The 21,792-nt window shown below is 33.1% G+C and overlaps 1 protein-coding gene across 3 annotated transcripts in view; it reads left to right on the forward strand.

Moving 5' to 3' along the window:
* Positions 1-21,792, forward strand: part of LOC110108239 (V-type proton ATPase subunit a1) — a 111,647-nt gene that overhangs the window by 43,790 nt on the left and 46,065 nt on the right. For 2 of the 3 annotated variants that reach the window (XM_028697919.1, XM_020838797.2), the window contains exons 8-15: positions 2,423-2,530; positions 2,671-2,778; positions 2,926-3,074; positions 3,214-3,367; positions 9,675-9,835; positions 15,516-15,722; positions 15,813-15,996; positions 16,088-16,171. In XM_028697919.1, coding sequence (XP_028553752.1) covers positions 2,423-2,530; positions 2,671-2,778; positions 2,926-3,074; positions 3,214-3,367; positions 9,675-9,835; positions 15,516-15,722; positions 15,813-15,996; positions 16,088-16,171 — 1,155 coding nt within the window. The remainder of the gene's footprint in view (positions 1-2,422; positions 2,531-2,670; positions 2,779-2,925; positions 3,075-3,213; positions 3,368-9,674; positions 9,836-15,515; positions 15,723-15,812; positions 15,997-16,087; positions 16,172-21,792) is intronic. The other variant, XM_028697916.1, reaches the window with a different exon arrangement.

A 21,792-nucleotide genomic window follows, 5' to 3' on the forward strand; every position in this document is an offset into this window, starting at 1 on the left:
TGAGTAAATTGGGTTGAAAATGTCAATACTTACTTTTAAGATTGACTTAACTCATGATTAGATGACTTGCTATACCTGCTTAATTGAATGGTTTAGAGGTATGCCTTATAGCCACTTATATTTTAGGGATATTAGATATGACTGATACGCTTAAGAGGCATGACATTATGTCAGTTGTTAAGCTTTAGGTTGACTCGAAAAAACATGTCTAAGCAACACAAAAGTTTAGTTGGTTCAGTGGGTAAAGGCTTGGTAAGCAAGTTATGGCTAGCTGAAGGTTTTGATTGACAAACATGGTAACCCTAAAATGGTATTTTGTGGCCTTGTGTAGCTGTTATAACTCGATAGAGGCTTGAGTCTTACATGTGGTTGACCTAGTAAGTCTACTTGTTTTGTACTAGCCTTGTTAATGTTACTTACTTATGGATTTATTAGCTTTGTGTTGGCTCGGTTGATTAGGTTGTGGTATGCATCTAATGTTGTCGTTGTCAGGTCCTAAGTTCTGGATGAGAAAAGTGTAGGGTTGTGTTTGGTAGTCGACAATCAGCATAACATTTTTTGAATAATTAAAACATGAATTCTTTAACACAATGTATTAATGTTAGGGCGTTCTCTAGAAGCGACGTTATGTATGACCTAAATACAACAAAAAGTGTGCAATGGCCACTGCACTAGCACTCAAGTGTAGTGTTAAATAAGCCAAAATTCCCACATCATGGATGGATGTGGGAAAAAAGCTAGTCCTTAAAACTAGATTTAGAATTATATATATTATATATATAATGATTCATAGAAAGATAAATATTTTTATGCATTCAAAAAACTAAATGGGTTGAGTAGAAGATTGATAGTTTAAGATTTAAACTATGGTATTCAGGTAAGTGTTGTACTAGAAATGGTATAGGTGTTATTATAGATAATAATTTGAAGGATAATATTGTAGAAATATATATAATTGGTGATAAAATTATAGCTTTAGAGATTGTTGTTAATGTTGAGATTATTAATATTATAAGTTCTTACTCAAGTAAGTTTGGATAAATGTTCAAAATTAAAATTTTAGAATGAATTAGAAATATTAATACAAATTATATCTATTGAAGAAATATTTTTATTGGAGATGATTTAAATGTACACGTTGGCATAGTGGTAGAAGATTTTAAAAGCAATCATAATGGCTATGGGTTTGTAGTGACCATTTAGATTTTGCTCAGCTTATGATTTTGTAATTGCTAATACCTTATTTAAGAAAATAGAGTATCACTTTACTTATAAGAATGAATATAATAAAATTCAGATTGATTATTTTTCTTATAAGAAAAATATATCATTTAGATTATAAAGATTGTAAAATTATTATGAGTGAAAGTTTAGGTACCCAATGTCGTTTATTAGTTTTAAACTTTATGATGAAGGATCAAAAATTGAAAATATAATAAAATGTTATTTTAGAATTAGATGGGGGCATTTAAAGAATATTAAAAAAAGATTTTCGAGAATAAGATTCAAGATTTTAAGATTTTTATTGTGCATGAACAAGCTAATGTTATGTGGAAAAAATGATTAATAATATTAAGAATGTTATAAAGAATGTGTTTGGAATAAAGGAAAAAGTCCTAATAATAAAAAATACTTGGTAGTTGAATTAAAGTGTCCAAGAAAAGACAAAAAATAAAAAAGTTTGTTATAAAAATTGGTTTAGATATAAAAGTTTGAAAATTTGGAAATGATATGTAGGGATTTGTAAGGAGTCTAAGAATGCAATATGTGATGCAAAGACTTAGATAAAGTTAATTCCGAATGAGGGTCTAGGCCATGAAGAAAATGCCATAGCGAACATGATCCACATGACGACAAGACCTATGAGATGGGATACAGGCCGAAGGTTATGGAATAGCAACAATGGCTTGTTGTCATCTTATGAAACACAAAATTAGATAGAAGAATCAAAATGTTGATATGACCTGAATTTCATTTTGAATCGAAGTTTGAACCAACCAATTTCGACCTAGTTTGAATTCTGTGGTTTTAGTGCGAATCAAAGTTCTAGTTTGTCTTTCTATGGATGTTCAAAAAATTGATTTAAGATTCTTGCTCTCTTATCCTCACATCTAGGAGTGTTTGGTGACAAAGTTTTGTAACTTGACTGTTTATTTTGGTTTGGAAGCCTGCTCAAATTTTAATCTCTTAGTATAATTTTGTGAACTTAATACATGCTGTGCATTCGATAAATTTAGTTATAAGTTCTTTTAGACTTTTTCAGAAAATTATATAATATGTTTTTGAAAAATGGTGCATGCTCTAAAGTCGTTGAAGCACGGTATAACATATTTTTCCATAGAAGGATGAATGCTGAACAATGGCTAACCGTAATTCCTAGTTTCTGAATATCTCTTGTTCATTTTGCCTGGTTCCATTTCAGGTTTTATCTCGTCTCTCAGAACTTGAGACCACTTTGAATGCTGGTATCCATCATAGAAACAAGGCATTGAGCTCAATTGGTTGCCAACTTTGGAGGTGGACTATGATGGTAATTTTTGTTGTTGTCTGTAACTGGTCAATTGGTTCTTGCTGTGGTTGGAGTTTGGCAAACAGACTGCGTGTTCATTTATGCATTCTTTTGAGTTAGGCATTCATTCTTGACTTGAGATATTCAATTTATTCTCCTAGGTTAAGAAGGAGAAAGCTGTCTATGACACTTTAAATAAGCTCAATTTTGATGTAACCAAAAAATGCCTTGTTGGGGAAGGATGGTGTCCTGCATTTGCTAAACCTCAGGTTATACAAAGCTCACCATGTCATATAGCTTATTGCTATTTTCTCTTTCAGAAAATTTCATTGTTGTTTGAAATTTTACCAGTAATAATTCTCATCATCTGGAATACTGATTATGCTAATTTTACCTAGTTTTCCATTTTGTTATAGATCAAAGATTCGCTACAGCGTGCAACCATTGACAGCAACTCACAGTTGGGAATAATATTTCATGTTATGGATGCCACTGAATCACCTCCAACATATTTTAGAACCAATCGATTTACTCATGCTTTTCAGGAAATCGTTGATGCATATGGGTCTGTCTCTTTAGATTTCCATGCAAATAGTCCATACTGTGTAGTTTTCTATGGAAGATGCTTTTTATTAGATCTATAAGAACTTAGAATCTATTTAAACTAATTGACCTTCCATTATTGATAAGTATTTCTATTTCAGTGTTGCGAGATATATGGAGGCAAATCCTTCTGTTTATTCAGTTATAACATTTCCTTTCCTTTTTGCGGTAATGTTTGGTGATTGGGGCCATGGAATATGCTTGTTATTTGCAGCACTGTTCCTTATACTCCGTGAACGGAAACTTGAATCTCAGGCAGGTTTTCTCGTGTAAATTATTGTTCTTAATTGCATGTATGAATATAAAATTATTTTTTTGTAGTATGATGCCATTCCTTGTTACTTGAGGGCATTTGAATCTTCTCTTTAGAAGGAAGAGGGAAAACCATCTGAAATTATTTTTGAATGATAGCATTCTTTATCAGAAATGAGAGAGTAGCTCTTAAAATGCCAAAATACCGTGTCAGAACTTGCAAATTTACCAAGAAAATAGAAGATACTTTCAATGAGCTAAATGATGCTTGCGCACTTATGATTGTTATAGGCCGCTCATGCTTGTACTACATTTCCTCCATTTAAATTAGTTGTTTGTTCATGTTTTCTTGTGTATTACCCAAACATAGGTTTTCTCAAATTCCTCGGCCTTTGTTTTATTTACATTTATCATTACCATTCCTTTTTATAGTGAAAAAAAGGGAGAAGAAATGTGTATCTATCTCTTATCCTTTACATGAGTGTCAGTCTTCAAAGGGAATGCTCGCAGGGGTTAGAATTAAAAGGGTATGCTCACACTATCCCGTAGGACAAAACAATCACGGATATTTACACTCTACATAAGCAGGCCAATGGTAGAGCAGATTGAATCGTACATACGTTCACTAATGAAAAATAGCGGCTTTAGCCTATATATCTCGATGGGTAATGATATATATTATTCAAGAGTCATGAGGTTTGCCTATTTATTCCAAATAGAGGTGCTACGACTGGAAACCAATGGACAAGCACCAGTGAAGTAACTATCAAAAACTTAGGGCTATTTTGTAGAAACCCAGTAAAAGATCATGAGGTTTATATTAATTAATCATTAATAATTCATCAATAAAATAAAAAACTTTATATATTATGTTTGCTCATTTTGGAGAGCATACATATATTGAATTCATAAGGCTATTTTTTCTTAGAACTTAAAAATAAAAATACTCTAAAATTTAATTAATAAAATTTCAAAATACTAAACTTAAACTTAAATCAAAATGTTCCTTGATCTATAACCAACAAATAACTTCAATTTTAAACAACTCAAACATCAAACCTTATGAAACATATCAAAGACACAACCCTTTTCACACATTATAACTTGTTTGCTAAGATCACTGACTCTAGTTTTAGGCTAAACCAATAGTGTGTTTTGCTGTGATGCCGGTACCTTTGCCGGGAGGATATCCTTGATATGTTTGTTTATATTCATGCACTCTGGATGTCATAGCATGCATGATTATTTTTTTGGTGTACTTAATTTATTAAATTATATACACCTACGATACATTCATATATGCATTGCATTTATGTTTATGACCCATTTTATTTATTACAAAAGGATGAAGTGGAATATACCTTGGAAGAAATGTATATGTAAGAGTCAAATGTAAATATAAAGCATTTAGAATGTATTTAGATCGAGTTATACAAATTTAAAGAATTGTAAAAGGTCAGATGTGATTGCTTATATATAAATATAAGGCTCTAAAAGATGATCCCCTCACCTCTGGAAGGTGTTCTCTTTTGGAATCTTATAGGAGACTCAGAGCTAAAAGATAATAAGCAATTATCTTTAAACCCACTCCATTCATAGGTATAGAAACCCAAGTATGTTGTAGTGGAGCTTGACCACCTTATGTTTATAGCAGACCCCGGGTTGTATTTATATTTCAATTAAATGAATTATTAGGATTAGTGTCATCCTATATTTGCATTCATAAGGCATTCATTGATGTTTAAGATGTTAGCTGGCTTCCACTCTAGGCAGACAAAAGTTTAGATTGTACACCCTCAGTGTCTTCTTTAATTCCTAATAAATTTTAAATCTATGATTTCTTCTAAAATAGTAAATTAATCTTAAGTCATTTAAACTCAAATTTTAATCAAATCTTCATATATTAAAAATGTCTAATTCTCACTTTAATCAAGAATTTTTTCTCTTCGGAGATATAATTAACTTTAAGGGCTTACCTCTAAAGGGAATTTAGAACCAAGTTAATATAAACCCTAATTTAGTTTACTAAAGTAGGAGAAAAATCTTTGGATGCAAATTAAAGACTATCTCCTTTGCTTTAGAAGAACCTAGGAATCCCACCATGTATCAAACCAAGAAGAGAATAAAATAGTATTCCCATCGAGAGTGTTCATAGGTTGAAGCCTAAGATGTTATAATATCCTAAATCTGTTAAAAGTAAGTAGGAATATTTCTCAATAAAATCATTCATTATTTTTTTTTTCATATATGGAAAATGTCAAATTATTTTATTAGCTTTTAATTTTAATTTTGATCCTTATAGTATAATTATTTGTATTCATATAAAAGGCATGTTATCATTTAAATGAGTTTGTTCTAAACACTTAATTAAAATTATTAGCTGTAATAATACTTAGTATTAATTTAAATGAATGATTTAATTGCTAAAGAAAATAATCCATTTTCCTATTTACGGTTACTGTAGCATATCCACTTAGCTTGGCATGCAATGGCTGATCCCTCTCATACTTCATCCAACGTATAGCATTAATGTATAGTGGCTTAGTGGAATTAATTATATAATATATAAAGAATGTATTCTTAGTGGAATGGTTATATTATTATATTAGTAACACCTGTAGCCATTCTTTCATTTTATTTTTTCCTTTCCATTCAAGAGACGAAGCTCTGCAAGTCGTGAGAGAACTGGAGCTGAAAGAGGTGGGTTGTGTGTTGGAATTTCAAGTTTGGTAGCTGATTTATTAGATAATGAAATTAAGGTAGGAGTTTTAAGCTTTCAAAAATATGAGATAGCAATTTCTGTAATTTTTGTGTTGAATTATAATTTTGGAATTTCTAAAATATAGTTGAAGGTGGTGGTTGCTTAATTCAAGAATATGGAGGAATGAACTGGTATAGTGGTGACCAAAATTTGAAAAAAGGTGTTGTGTTGAATGAGGAAGTTTAATAAAGGTTGTGTATAAAAGGAAAAGAAAGTATAGTCTAGGAGAACCAATTCCTCTCGAGGTAAGATACCCAAACAAGGTTATAAGAATTAATAAATATTTTATTATTACACTTCATCTTGATTATGTTTACGATCACATATATTCTAGTTTATTTTGATTATTTTATATGAATATGATTGTTTATGTATGAAATTGTTTATGTAAAGGGTAATCTTTAGCAATGTGAATGATTTCGTAAGCATAAAAGGGTAAATATTCATAAACTAGTGAATGAGCAAAAAGGGTACGTAAAGTGCACCTAAAGCGCACCTAAAACGCGCCTAAAGCGTGCCTAAAGGGCACCTAAAGCGCACCTAAAGGGCAACTAAAGGGCAGTTAAAGGGCACCTAAAGGGCAACTAAAGGGTAACTGAAGAACAGCTAAAGCGTAACTATGTCATTAAAAGCATATGTCATTACGGCTAAAAAAGATGACTATATGAAAAGTGAAATAAGTTATATATGAGAGATAGGTCCACACAAGTAAAGGCGAAAGACCTGATGAGGTAAGTCTACACTCTTAATTCTAGAAGTTGAGAAATTTGACTCAACCCTGAATGAGAGAACAACTTCCACAACAACAACAACAACAACAACATCAAGCCTTTATCCCACTACGTGGGGTCGGCTACATAAATCCTTTTTCTCCATTGTGTCCTATTAAAAGTCAAATTCTCGTTTAAATCTAATAAAGAAAGGTCATTTTTAATATTTTCGAACCAAGTCTTTTTAGGTCTACCCCTACCTTTCTTAACATAAGTCAAATCTAATACCTCTACTCTCCTAACCAGATCATCGCAAGGCTGCCGTTTTGTTAACCTCTATGTATTAACCGGTAGAACAAAAAAAAAATCAAAATCATATCTGGCGGATCCACGATATCTGCCCGAAATCCCGACTGAAATCCCCAGAATCCTGCTGAAATCACGCTGGCAGCGCCGATTCACGTCGTTTCTCTGCGATTCCTGCCTAAATCCCGCAGCCTCGATCGCACCCCTTAGACGCCTTTAAAAGCCGATCGAACGAAACTCTTCGATCCTCTGCTTCCCGAACTCCTCTCTCCCAATCGCTACCCGCAAGCATCAAGTCGCCTCCTCCGATCTCCAACAAGCCGCTAGCGACGACCCAACCTCCGACTTCGCATCTCCTCTCAATCATTATATAACTTATTTAAAGATGTGGAATAGTTTTGGCAAGATAAATAATATTGCTAGGCACTTTCAGACTCAATATGACATTTCAATATGTGTTTTAATTATGTTAGCATTGTTATGGTATTTCTTAATGAATATTATTTCTTATAAATTGCTTGTGTATTTCATTGAGCCAAGCTCATTATCAGTGATTGTATTGCAGGAAAGGGGAAGGAGCCCTTGGGACAATAAAAACGAGGTGACCGTTCTTTTGATGTAAATACGTTTTGGGTGTGCAAAGAGATTTAAAACGAGATTTGAATGCTAGATGTAAAGACTTTTGGATATGTAAATGAATTTTAAAAGTTTTAGTGGAGCTCTGTATTTATTTTAATTATGTTGATGTTCAGTAAGGAATATTACATGCTTCCTATTATTAAGTGTGGAGTTTGATATGTTGAAATCCTTCTCTATTATACTCCAGTTTGCTTGTTAGAGATTGAACTAAACTGAGGTGTGACAGATGTAATTAACCACGGGGGCTTTCGCTCATGGGAAACTGATACCCACATCAAATAAATCTCATTTGAGCTGATGTATCGATAGGAGGAAATCTTGTGACTCTTGAATCATATATATCATTATCCATCGAGATGTGTAGGCGAAAGTCACTATTTTTTGTGGGTGATCATGTGTATGATTCAATCTGCTCTTTCATTTGCCTGCTTATGTATAGTGTAAAGGTCCGCGACCATTTTGTCTTATGGGATAGTGTAATTATATCAAATTCTTTGCATTCTAACCCCCACGAGCATTCCCTTTCAGAGACTCACAGAGAGATCATCTTGGATGCTTATCTCCTCATGCAAGATTGTTGAAACATATGGGTTTTAATAATTGAGTTCGTATTCTTTAGATTCTTTATGGGTATTTCTGTATGGAGCTCTTGAATGGCGTCATAGGCACAGTATATAAGAACTAACCCTTGCCACCAACTATGTTCAATCATTTGTTAAATTTCATAGTGAATGTAAAATGAGTTGAGCAGATTTCAGCTCATGGTATGTGTTTATGTTACATTTATAGCTGATCAATTATTACATAAGAAAATTGTTATATTGTAACTGAATGGCCAAGAAGATGGTAATCGGCAATTAATTTGGCTAGCAAACCCAGGCTTGCACAATCGCAAGGTTTTTCATTATATGACTCCAATTATTCATGTGATCTTCTACTATTTCTTCAATTACGTGGTAATTATATTTGGATGTTTGGGTTAATTTGATTAATTGCATTAATGGTGGATATACATGGCTGGAAGTGTACTAAAACTTGGTTGACGAGAAGGTAATGCTAATGATTTTTAGTGTTTGAAACATTATCGTTTTACATCAAAACTGTCTTTCTGTCAGCCTGACGCTTATTATACATTTTAAAAAATTCAATGAATTCTTCCACTTGTTAAATAAGCTCTGTTTTTTTATGGAGCCTTTAGTTGATCATGATCATTTAGGTTTATTACAGCATATTCATGTTGTATCAATCATAGAGCCATAACGAAACCATCCAAACCCACCAGCAGCTCACAGACACAGCATAACAACTCCATATCAGTATCCGAAAAACATCCTTTTAAATTTGTTGTTATATTAAGTCAGAGTGGCTTCTTATTTTTCACTTTCTTGTCTACCTCGACCTATAAAGCATTCCAAGACAGGGCAATATCTTGATTAGCCTTCTATCAACAGATGTATTTTTTTTCTTAGCCTTCTATCTTGCAAGTGCTGTTTGTTACATTCTTGTCAAAATTCTAATGATACAGATTAATGAGTTAGGATCGGACCTAAAACCATTTCAGCTTTAATAATGTTATTTTGATAGAGACGAAATAATATTGATACCAGGGAATTCCACATCCAAGTGTGAAGCTTGAAAAACAGTGTACCTCTTTTTAAGTTGAAACTTAAAATTCATGCTTTAGAAGGAGACTAGATGTACAATTTTGTTGGCCTACTTTAACATTGATCATTATGTTCTTTTGAGGTTCTATTGTTAAGAATTCTTTCACATGCAGGTACTGATGAATTTTCGTTACTCACTTAAATAAGCTTTATTTGTTCCTTGGTTTGATTTATTTTGCAAATTGTTGTTGTTTTTTTTCCCGTATAACTTCATGTGCATTGTTCCTCAGAAACTGGGCAGCTTCATGGAGATGGCATTTGGTGGGCGCTATGTAATACTTCTAATGGCCTTATTTTCCATCTACTGTGGATTGATCTATAACGAATTCTTCTCTGTTCCATATCATATATTTGGTTCATCTGCCTATAAATGTCGAGATCCAAGTTGTAGGTAAGTTTGACATTTTTTCTCCTTTGCACAGGTTTGTGAGATGTTCTGTTAAATTTACTTTTATTTTAGTTATTTGATACGTTTAAGCACAAGTTTTTCCTTACATGGGGTGCATATATCATATCATTTTGATCTGTTGCTTATCTTGATAGTTTGATGTCTCTAGCCTCACATATGCTTTCAAACTGCGAGAAATATTTTTTCCAATAAATCATCAATTACCTTTTATAACTTATAATATTCAGTTCATTTGTAAATAAAAGGATTTATTTTTTTGGCGCGTAAAAGTCCATAAAATATGACTTTTAACTTGACATCAGGAGTGAGTTCTTGACTTTATTCTTTTTGAATGGCCAAAAAAATCTCATAAACCTTGGATGAGAAAAAAGAGTGTTGCTTTAGGTAGTCGACAACCAACATAAAATTTATCGAATAATTATGACATGAATCATTTAATATATTTTGTTAATGTTAGGGCATTTCTTAGAAGTGACTCGTCATATAGCCTGAATATAGCAAAAAGTGTGCATGAGTCGTTGCACTGACACCCGGGTATAGTTTTAAATAAGCAAGGTTTCCCACATCATGGGCAAATGTGGGCAAAAAAGCCATAAAACTAGAATTAGAATATGAACATAGAATATATGTACTTTTATTGACAAATAATTGAAATTAATATATATTATAATTCATAGGAAGATAAATATTCTATGTATTTAGAAAATTGAATGGGTTCGGGAAAAGACTAAAGAAATTATAGTTTAGGATTTGAACTTTAATATTCTGATAGGGTTCGCACTAGAAATGGTGTAGGTATGATTAGAAATAAAACATTATATGATAATATTATAGATATTAATAGAATTGAAGATAAAATTATGGTTTTAAATATTGTTCTTAATATTAAGATTATTAATGTTATTAGTATTTATACTCATCGAGTAGGTTTGGATATGTGTTGAAAAAAAAAATTTAAATAATTTAAATGAATGAATACAAAAATATCTCTTAAAAAAAGAGCTTTTATTGAAGTAGATTTAATTGACAATGTTGTTATTGTGGTAACAAATTTAAAAAATATTTATGGTGGTTATAGGTTTGAAGCAACTAATGAAGGTAATAGGACCATATTAAATTTTGCTCTAGCTTATGATTTTGTAATTGTTAATACTTTATTTGAGAAAACAGATGAGCATCTCATCACTTATATGAATGGTCATAGTAAGACTCTAATTATTTTCTTATAAGAAAAATAAATTGTTTAGATTGCAAATACTATAAAATCATTCCGAGTGATAGTTTACGTGCCTAGTATTGTTTATTAGTTTTGACTTTAAAATAAAAGAGTGAAAACTAAAAAATAAAGTAAAACATTGTCCTAGGATTACATTGAGGTATCTAAAGCATTGTTTAAAATTGCACAATATAAGGTCCACCTCAGCACAATTTCAGTGAAAACCGCCCTCGAGCCTTTGTAATGAGGCTTGTGCCTCGGTTTGGATGAGGCTTGTCTTGAGGTTCGCCTTGCTATCATGAGTCGTAAGCCTCACTCTATTTATATATTTTATTATTAAAACATATATAAATCCTAAACTGAAGCCCCGAACAAAGCACACCCTTATGCACCCCGAAGCCACAACAAATTCCTCTCGAGTGTTTCAACCTCCAACCCGCCGCCTTCGTTGTAACAATCATTATTATAGCCGTCACTGGGGATCATTTAAAAGCTACACACCACCACCACCTCCTCCCCTAAAAATTTTGGAATGTTAATCTTATCTTTATATTGAAGGTAAACATTTATGAAAGAGAAAGAGAATTGAATTAAATAAGGAAGAATTAGATTCGGAGGCATTTGACTCCACAAGATGAGGCAAGGGAGAGCCCAATTTATTATGATGACAACTCAAATAAAGGATCGCTCAGTGATAACAGTGTAGATGATTCCTGAGTTGTTGTCAACTATGTCAGCTTTCTTTAGGAATTAAATGTGGATAATTAGGGAATTCATAAAGAAGGAATTTGAAGTTGAATTGATGTTATTTAATACTTTTATGCAATTCCTATATTTTATGTAGTTTTTCTCTTATAATATTTGGATTTCAATTCTATTTCATGCAATTTATCACTTATCATTTTGTATCTTGTGCAAATTTTTATTTCATATGTATGTTAATGTTACTTCATAATTCAATAGAAAGTTAATTTGTTTTCCTTTAACAAATTTTTCTGATATTATATAAAAAAACACTTTTAATTCTTATTTTCACTTTACACAATTTTTTTATTTTGAGGCTTAAGTCTCAAAGTGTCTTGAGGTTTATGCTTCACCTCAGGAATGAAAATGCCTGAATACTCAACTGCGCAATTTTAAACCATGATATGATATACAACAACATCAGGCCTTTGTCCCACTACGTTGGGTCAGCTACATCAAGCTAAATGTTACAGTATGGGCTTGGAGAATAAAAAGAAATGATTTTTAAGAGTAAAAGCAGTTGAAGTTGAAACTAAAATGTGCAAGAAAAAATAAAAAACAAGAATATTTTTCATAAAAATTTGTTTAGATGTAAAAAATTAAAAATTTTAGAAAGATATAGAGGGGCCCGTAGGGATTCTAAAAAGGCAGTATGTGATGCAAAAATTTAAGTTTTAGTGATTTATATAATAAAATAGGTACAAAGGAGAATGAAAATTATATATATAAGTTAGCAAGTAAAGAGATAGGAGAAGTAAATATTTATTTCAAGTGAAGTGCATTAAAGATGAAAATTAAAGTGTTTTTTTAGAATAGGATAATCAACATAGATGGATGTGATATTTTGATAAACTTTTCAATGAAGGTTGTGAGATTACGATTAGCTTTAATGACCTTAGGCCTAAATAAAAATAGGGATTTTTTTTATCATCATAATCTTAAGATTTTCGCTTAAGCAAATATAAGATTGAATATATGGAGTGTAATTTTAGTAGCAATAGACCTAGTGAGGGGATTGTACCTTTGGGCGATCAAGTCATTAATAAGAGTACACGTTTTAGATATCTTGGATCTATTGTTCAGAATGATGGTGAAATAGATGGGGATATTATCAGCAAAATTCAAGTTGGATGGTTGAAGTGGAGAAATGCATCGGGCATGTTGTGCGATAGAAAAGTCCCCCTCAAACTTAAGGGAAAAATTCTATAAGATGGTGGTGAGACCTGCAATGCTTTATGGTGCCGAATGTTGGCCATTAAAAGAGAAGAATAATACTAAGTGTTGCAGTGATAAGGATGCTTAGGTGGATGAGTGGCTTTACCCTTAGAGAGAGGATACGAAATGAGCATATACGTGAAAAGGTTGGAGTAGCTCCAGTGGAAGATAAGATTAGAGAGAGTCGCCTTAGATGGTTTGGTCACATTAAATGGAGGCCTTCCGATGACCCGGTTAGAAAAATTGAGGTATTAAATTTGACTTATGTTAAGAAAGGCAGAGGTAGACCTAAAAAGACTTGGTTAGAAAATATTAAAAATGATATTTCTTTATTAGATTTAAATGAGAATTTGACTTTTAACAGGATACAATGGTGAAAAAATATTCATGTAGCCGACACCACGTAGTGGGACAAATGCTTAATGTTTTTGTTGTATCATATTTATAAAATTGAATTTAGGGAGGCTTTAAAGAAAATAAAGTGTGTAAAAATAATAGGACCTGATGATATTCTAATAGAAGTATGGAAATGCTTAGGAGATCAAGAAATTTCATGGCTTATTAATATTTTTAATATTATTTTGAAAACTTAAAGATGCTAGATGAATGAAGGAGTGTGTGGTTCCAATTATAAGAATAAAGGTGATGGATAAGAGTGTACAAGTTATAGAGGAATTAAGTTAATGTGTCATACATTAAAATAATGTGAGAGAGAAATTGGGCATAGGTTACGGCGTGATTACTAGTGTTTTATCAAAATCAATTTGGATTCTTGCCAGGTAGATCTACTATGGAAGTTATATATTTGTTGAGGGGTTTAATGGCGAAGTATAGAGAGAGTGAGGATCTACATATGTTATTTATTGATTTTAGAGAAATTATATGATAAAGGTTCAAGAGAAATGCTTTGGAGAGTTCTTGAAAAGAACGGAGTTAATAATACTTATATTCAAATCATTAAGGATATGTATACAGAAGTTGTTACTTGGGTTTAAACATAAGGTGGTTTAACAAAGTATTTTCCTATTTCTGTTGGATTACGTTAAGGATCAGCTTTAAGTTCAGATCTTTTTTACTTTAATCTTGGATGTTTTTATTAGACATTTGCAAGAGAATCTACTTTGGTATATTCTTTCTGCTGATGATATTCTTCCTGTTGATAAGACTAGAGAGGGAGTTGATGAAAACATGAATTTTGGAGGTTAACATTTGAGTCTAAAGGTTTTCATTTGAATAGATCTAAAATTGAATAATGCATGGATTGTAATTTTAGTATCAATAGATGTAGTGTTAGGATTGTGACATTGAGTGATTAAGTCATTCAAAATAGTGTACGTTTTAATTATCTCAGGATTATTGTTCAAAACGATGGTAAAATAGATGGGAATATTATTAATAGAATTGAAGTTAGATTGTTGAAGTGGAGAAATGCTTCGAGCTTCTTGTGTGATCAAAAAGTGCCCCAAACTTAAGGGTAAATTTTAAAAGATGGCGGTGTGAACTGCAAATACTGTATGGCCACAAAATATTGGCCATTAACAGATAAGCATAAAATTATGTTAAGTGTTGCAGAGATGAGGATGCTCTTGTGAATGAGTGGCTTTACACTTAGAGACTGAATGCAAAATGAGTAGATGTGCGACAAAGTTGGAGTAGTTGCAGTGGTAGATAAAATTAGAGAGAGTCACCTTAGATTGTTTCGTCACATATGTTGGCCTTCCAATGATGCTATTTTGAGAGTAGATGTATTAGGTTTGTCCTATGTTAAGAAAGGTAGAGTTGAATTAAAAAATAATAAAGCATTAAAAATGACATTTTTTATTAAATTTAAATGCGAAATTAAGAATCCTTGTAGTCAACCCCATGTAGCGAGATAAGGGCTTATTGTTGTTATTGCTGTTGTAGTAGAAAAATCGCACACCCTAATTTCTTGAATATATTGGTCCTGCAGCTCCAATCTAGCCATCCTTGAAACTTTAATCTTAAAATATCTCTTGGTTTCTGGAAAATGTTTTCTGCTAAAAAAAACCTTTTGATTTTGACTGTTAGTGTGATGGTACTTTGGGGAGTGCTGCTAATGAAAGTCCATATTTACGTTTAAATTATCTTTCTCAACAAGCGATTACCCTCGATTATGTATGGCAGAACTCTCTGGCCAATTTACATGTAAATCATTTTAAGCTATTTGTTTTGTTTTTAAAGCAGTAATTATCAGTTGAATTTCTGATGTTCCACAGTTCTGTTCTTTGTTTTTCTTCTTCTTATTACATCAATATTGAATTTCATTTTTATTCATTCCCCTTCCCCAAGTTCATATTGAATGTTCTCTGTGATTTACTTAGTTGTATTTAAATATTAATGAGGCATTCACACAAACATTATGCATGATTTTTCTCCCTTCCATCTATTTGATTCCCTTAATTAATCAAGATTTAGGTTTAATCCAGAAATTAAATTCTATGTAACTGATATCATGCACTTTATCAGTGATACACACACTGCTGGTCTTATAAAGTATCGTGAACCATACAAGTTTGGGGTGGACCCTAGTTGGCGTGGCAGCCGCTCTGAGCTTCCATTTCTAAATTCTCTAAAAATGAAGATGTCTATATTGTTCGGAGTTACCCAGATGAATTTGGGGATCATGTTAAGTTACTTTGATGCTAAGTTTCATGGGAACTCCCTAGATATAAGGTATGAGCTGGCCAGTCTTGAAACTTGTTTTTTCACTCTTTTAACCTATAGAAAGTTGGAGCATGATGCAGTGGCTGTTTCTTTTGTTAGGTACCAGTTTGTGCCACAGATGATTTTTCTCAACAGCCTCTTCGGTTATTTGGCACTCCTCATTGTTCTCAAGTGGTGCACAGGATCAAAAGCTGATCTTTATCATGTGATGATTTATATGTTCTTGAGCCCCCTTGAGAATCTTGGTGATAATCAGTTGTTTTGGGGTCAGAAAACTTTGCAGGTTCATATCCCTGGATCTCTGTCACGTTTGTATACAATTGACCTCATCTCGCTTTTTCCTTTGTATGTAGCCTAATGTATTAGTTATGCAGATATTGCTATTGCTTATGGCAATTGTTGCAGTTCCTTGGATGTTATTTCCCAAGCCTTTCATCTTAAGAAAGCTCCATATGGAGGTAGCTTTCTCCCTATTGCACATGATTCAAATAATATGAAGTTAAGTTTAAGAAAGTCTATCTATTGTTCAATATACTACAATTCATTGATTTATAATAGTGTAAATATTTTTTTTTGTTGTACTTTATTAAACTATATTTGTAAAATTGAGTAATTATTGATTTGAACTTGTTGAATCACACGCCAAGGAGGGGGCCCGCGACATTGACAAGTCAGCAATTCATGGGCTTCAACTGTGTATGCAGTTGGAGATTTCATCTTCTGGCACCAAGATCCGTGGAATTGATTCCAAGATCCATAGGATATAATTATTAGAATCAATTAAATTAAATTACTTTCCTCTTATTTTTATTATAATTAATTAGATTAAATGTCTTTCTTTTTTGTTTATTCTCCTATAGTGTATATATATGTAATGATTCTAAAGAATAAAATTTGAATTCAATTTCCCCTAAACACCTTCTTCATGGTTCAGAGTTTAGGAAAATCCTAAGCCTTCATTGAGTGCCAGTGGCAAACCTTCCTCCCGTTCTTCCAACCTTCAACCGGCGATAACTCTCCATCATCCTGCTGATAGCCTCTTTTCAAGCATCGATAGCCCTTACCCAAAATCCATCTTCTCTTTCAACTGAGGAAACCCAACCATGTCCATGGAGAGGAAGATCTCATCCTCCTACGCAAATATTACCAGTTTAAACACCGGAAACTCTTGATCTGTAGACAACTCTTCTCCTCTCATAACAAACCACGGATCTAATGGGCAAAATTTTTTGCAATTGTCTCAATCAGTGAGAATGTTTATTTGCGGGAGAGGGAAAGAGACTATCTCACTAGTGAAGTACCTATACCACCGCAAACCAATCCTCTCTACAGAAAATGGAAAATAGAGAATCATCAGATCATTTCTTGGCTCATCAACTCCATGATGTAGAATTAGTGAGAACTTTCTTCTTTACGAGACAACCCAAGAAATATGGGAGGTCGTTAAAGAGATCTACTCCAATTCTGACAATATTTTCGAGCTATTCACAATTGAGACCATCCTTCACAACTACCGACAAGAGGACCTGATGATAACTCAATATTTTAATACTATAATCCGCTATTGGCAACAATTAGATATGTTTGAACAATATCAATGGAAATGCCCAGAAGATCATGCACTTCACCGGAAGATTGTTGAGCTAAAAAGAATATTCAAATTCTTAATGGGTTTGAACAAGAACTTTGATGGCATTAGAGGACAAATCATGGGAACCAAACCTCTTCCAAATCTTTGGGAGGCCTTTTTTGAAGTTCGAGGGGAAGAGAGCAGAAGAAAGGTCATATTTCGAGGCCTACAAGGATCTCCAAAGGTTGAAGAAGAAAATGCTCTTACTACTCTCAACAATTGAAACCCCTCACATGTTGAAAATCAACATCAAAAGACTGAGGAAGACCATTGTGTGATCACTGTGCCAAACTTTGACATACAAAAGGAGGCATGTTCGAAGATTCATGGAAAACCAGCTTATTGGAAGGCAAACAAATCAGCACAAGAAAACAAAGCGAACTCTGCCAACACCACGCAAGATCAATCCATCAAAGCTGAAGTCATTCATTCCTTTCACCAAGGAATATTTAGAGTTCTGAAGTTGTTGCTTTTAACAACATCATGAACCAACAGTCTCCAGAAACTTTTGTCACATAAGCTATCACCCTTAAATCTATATTTTATATGCCCAATATTGAGTGCAATCTAATTTTCATTAGTAAATTGACTCCTGATAGTAATTAGTTAATAATTTTCTCCAATAATGTACGTATTTTCAGAAACTGTATTTGGAGAAGAAGATTGATAGTGCTGAGATGTGTTCTAGTTTATACTACATCAAGACACCCAAATCCTTAATTGCTTCTAAGAATCATCTTATTGTGAGTCAGTTTGTTGAGAGTCGTTCTAGAGTCAATTAAGATATAGTGATTCTCGTGTGGCATTATAGGTTAGGTCATTGTGGGGTCCGAAAATTCGGCCCCGGCCTCCGCTCGCTTTTCTTTTATTCAGTGATTCTCGTGTGGCATTATAGGTTAGGTCATCCAAATTTCATGTATCTTGAAAAGCTTTTTTCCCATTTATTTATTAATAAAAATTAAAGTTTGTTCAAATGTGAAACTTGCCAATTGGCTAAACATACCAGATCATCTTACCCAAATATTTTTTACTAGCCTTCTACCCTTTGCCTTGATCCATAGTGATATTTGGGGACCCTCAAAGGTTAAAAATATAAGTGGTGCAAGGAGGTTTGTGATATTTGTTGATGATCATACTAGACACACTTGGGTTTATTTAATGAAGGAAAAATATGAAGTTAAAAGGATATTCAAATCATTTAAACTGATAATTCAAAACTAGTTTGATACAAAAATTCAAATCTTAAAGTCAGACAATGTGAGAGAGTACTTTCATTCTATCACGAGAGAATACCTATCAAGTCAAGAGATAATCCAAGTGAGTTCATGTGCGTATGTGCCCCCACAAAATGGGGTAGCTTAAAGGAAAAATAAGCAACTCTTGGAAGTTGTTAGATCCATTATGCTATTTACAAAAGTATCAAATTATCTATGGGGGGGAAGCCATTCATATTGCTGTATACCTAATAAATAAGTTGCCTATTCGGGTACTAAAATTTAAAACACCTAGACAAACTCTACTCAAAGTCTATCCTCATGCTCGGTTCATATTATCAAATCTTCTACCTAAAGTTTTTGGGTGCTCTGCCCTTGTTCATATCTATTCACAAGATAGGAGCAAGCTTGACCCAAACTAAAAAAAAAAAAGTGTATTCATTAGCTATTCCCCAACAAAAAGAGGTTATAAATGCTTTTGCCCTACTTCTAGGAATATATTTGAAATCGTGGATGTCACCTTTTTTGAAAGCAACCCATACTTCACTAGTTCTGAAATTTGGGAGAAGGGTGAAGGAGAATTTCAAACTTGGGAGTAGAATTCCTTATTATACAACCAACTAGTGTCCAATCAAAATCAACAAATATCACAAGAAATTCAAACCACGAGTATTTTCCAAGATGATACCGAGTGGTACCGAGCATGTTCCTTAGCAGTACCGAGCATGTACCTAGCGGTATTGAGCAGTACCGAGCATGTACCTAGCAGTACCGAGCAAATACCTAGCTATACCGAGCATATACTGAGCGGTACCGAGCATATACTGAGCGGTACTAAGCATATATTTGAGGCGTACGCCTCAGCCAGAATTGCGCAATTGCTCCTCTAAGGCGCGCCTCAGTCCAAGTGAGGCGTACGCCTCTGCCAGGAGAGGAATTGCGTAAGCCTCGAGGCGGTTTTGGGTCAAATTGCGCAGAGGCGCGCCTCTTATTGCGCAATTTTAAACAGAGATCCCAACAAAGAGTAGCAATTAAGGAACAACATTGCAGAGCAGTGAGACACATTTTGCACCTGTCAAATCTCCTTCAATAGATCTGACAATTGTAGAGATTCATACATAGGAGAAAAATGTGTAAGTTCAAAAGGAGATAGAGTCATCAAATAGCTAGAAAGAATCATGCACCAAGCATCTAATTGAAAACTTTCTTTCCTATAGCATATTATCAGACACTTACAGGCCTTCCTTTTCAAGTTGGATGATGTGCATATTCCGATCAATATTCGGAAAGCTTTGAATCACCCAGGATGGAGACGGGATGTTAAAGAAGAAATTATGGCCTTTGAGAAAAATCAAACATGGGTAATTAGGAATCTCACACTAGGAAAGAAAGTTGTGACCTACAAAGGGGTGCTCTCCATAAAACATAAGGAGGATGGTAGTGTTGAGAGGCTGAAAGCTATATTGGTTGCCAGAGAATTCGCTCAATCTTATAGAATAGGATATCATGAAACTTTTGCTCCTATTGCAAATCTCAATACAATCAGGATTCTTCTTTCCTTAGCAACAAATTTAGATTGGCCCCTACATCAACTAGATATCAAGAATGCATTCTTGAATGGGAACTTAAAAGAAGAAGTCTACATGGAGATTCCAATGGGGGTTCAGAATTCTTATGGAACAAAACATGTTACCATTAATAAACACTTAATATTTGAGAAAATTGAGTACTCAGAAATTGAAGTAGTATATACCTCAACTCATGAACAACTTGTCAATGTTCTAACAAATGCACTATTGGGCTCTATGCTTGATAAGTTCATTTGCAAGTTAGGATTATACAACCTGTACAACCCAACTTGAGGGGGAGTGTTGAATCATACAGCGAGGGGGCCCACGGCTTTAAGGTCAGCAATCCGTGGGCTGCAGTTGGAGATTTCCTCTTCTGACACCAAGATCCGTCAAAATTTTAGCTTTCATAGAATTGTGGTTAAGTATTTTTAACTGAATGTTTAGATTTATGGAACGAAATTTATAAGTGAATATTGAATGGCTGTGATCTTCTGTTAATAGAATTCATAGCCACTTCTTTGTTAGTAGCATAATATAGCGGAAGACATTTATGCGTTTATGTAATACTAATCCTGGACATGTGATTTCTCGGTTTCTGGAAATATTCTTGACCTTACCCCTAACATCGTTCCATCATATTGTTGTAGATATGTATCTCTAATTTCCTTGCCAATTTCTGCGTTCCATCATATTTTTGTAGACATTGTTTACATCCCAAATACTCATGATTCTTCAGCTTCTGAAGTTACCCTGGATTTTATATATTAGCACCTAATTTTCTATTGAAAAATTATGTGATATACATGTAACGACCTGCCCCATTTTTCCCCTACTATAATGATCCCCTTGGCATATTTTGATAGTTTCTAGCTTCTCCATCTTGTTTCCCAACAAACTGGAACATTTGCATGTTAATTATCACCTGAATTGAAAGCCGTAGTTAAAGCATATTTTCTTTGAGTTATCCAATTCATTATGCATATATACTTAGGCTTTTAAACTAGCGCGTGAATGATGGAGAAAATTAATGTATTATTTGAAAGCTTTATATATTTCTAGATCAATGCATGTATCATATCATAAGGGCATTTATTTATTTTTGCATGTAAATGGATTTTTTTACAAGTAGTTAAAAGATTGTTTTGCATTTTTCAAGTTTTTATGACCTAACTCTATAACAGAGCATGCACTGGCACAACACCTTGTTTGCTAGACGCACCCTTTCTTAGGCTTAAATGGCTGTTAAAGTGCTATTGCAAACTAAATTTTGTTGATTACATTTATTAATTATTATTGGTTAATGTTACTAGTTGTAATATGTGAGATTTATTTTGGAAAGTTAAATGTTGAAACAATTTAGAAAAATTTTAGGTGAAAAGAAACTTAGGACTTGTAAAAAAAAGGAGTATATGGTCTTCAATTTTAATTGATACGGAATTGATAACTATCATTTGCACTAAAAATTAAGTGAAACTTTATGATACACGCCGCCCATCTAGCCTAGAAGAAAATCAACAAAAGCCCAGCATGACAGGTTATGTTATTAAATTTAGAAAAAATTAGAATAAGTAAATATGATTTCAATAATATTTGTCTACTTATAAGATCTTCAAAGTATTTAAATCCAATAATACCTACTAATTTATCCTCCTAAATATAAATAG

Source organism: Dendrobium catenatum, unplaced genomic scaffold (genome assembly GCF_001605985.2).
Source record: "Dendrobium catenatum unplaced genomic scaffold, ASM160598v2 fragScaff_scaffold_118, whole genome shotgun sequence".
Classification (NCBI taxonomy): Eukaryota; Viridiplantae; Streptophyta; class Magnoliopsida; order Asparagales; family Orchidaceae; genus Dendrobium; species Dendrobium catenatum.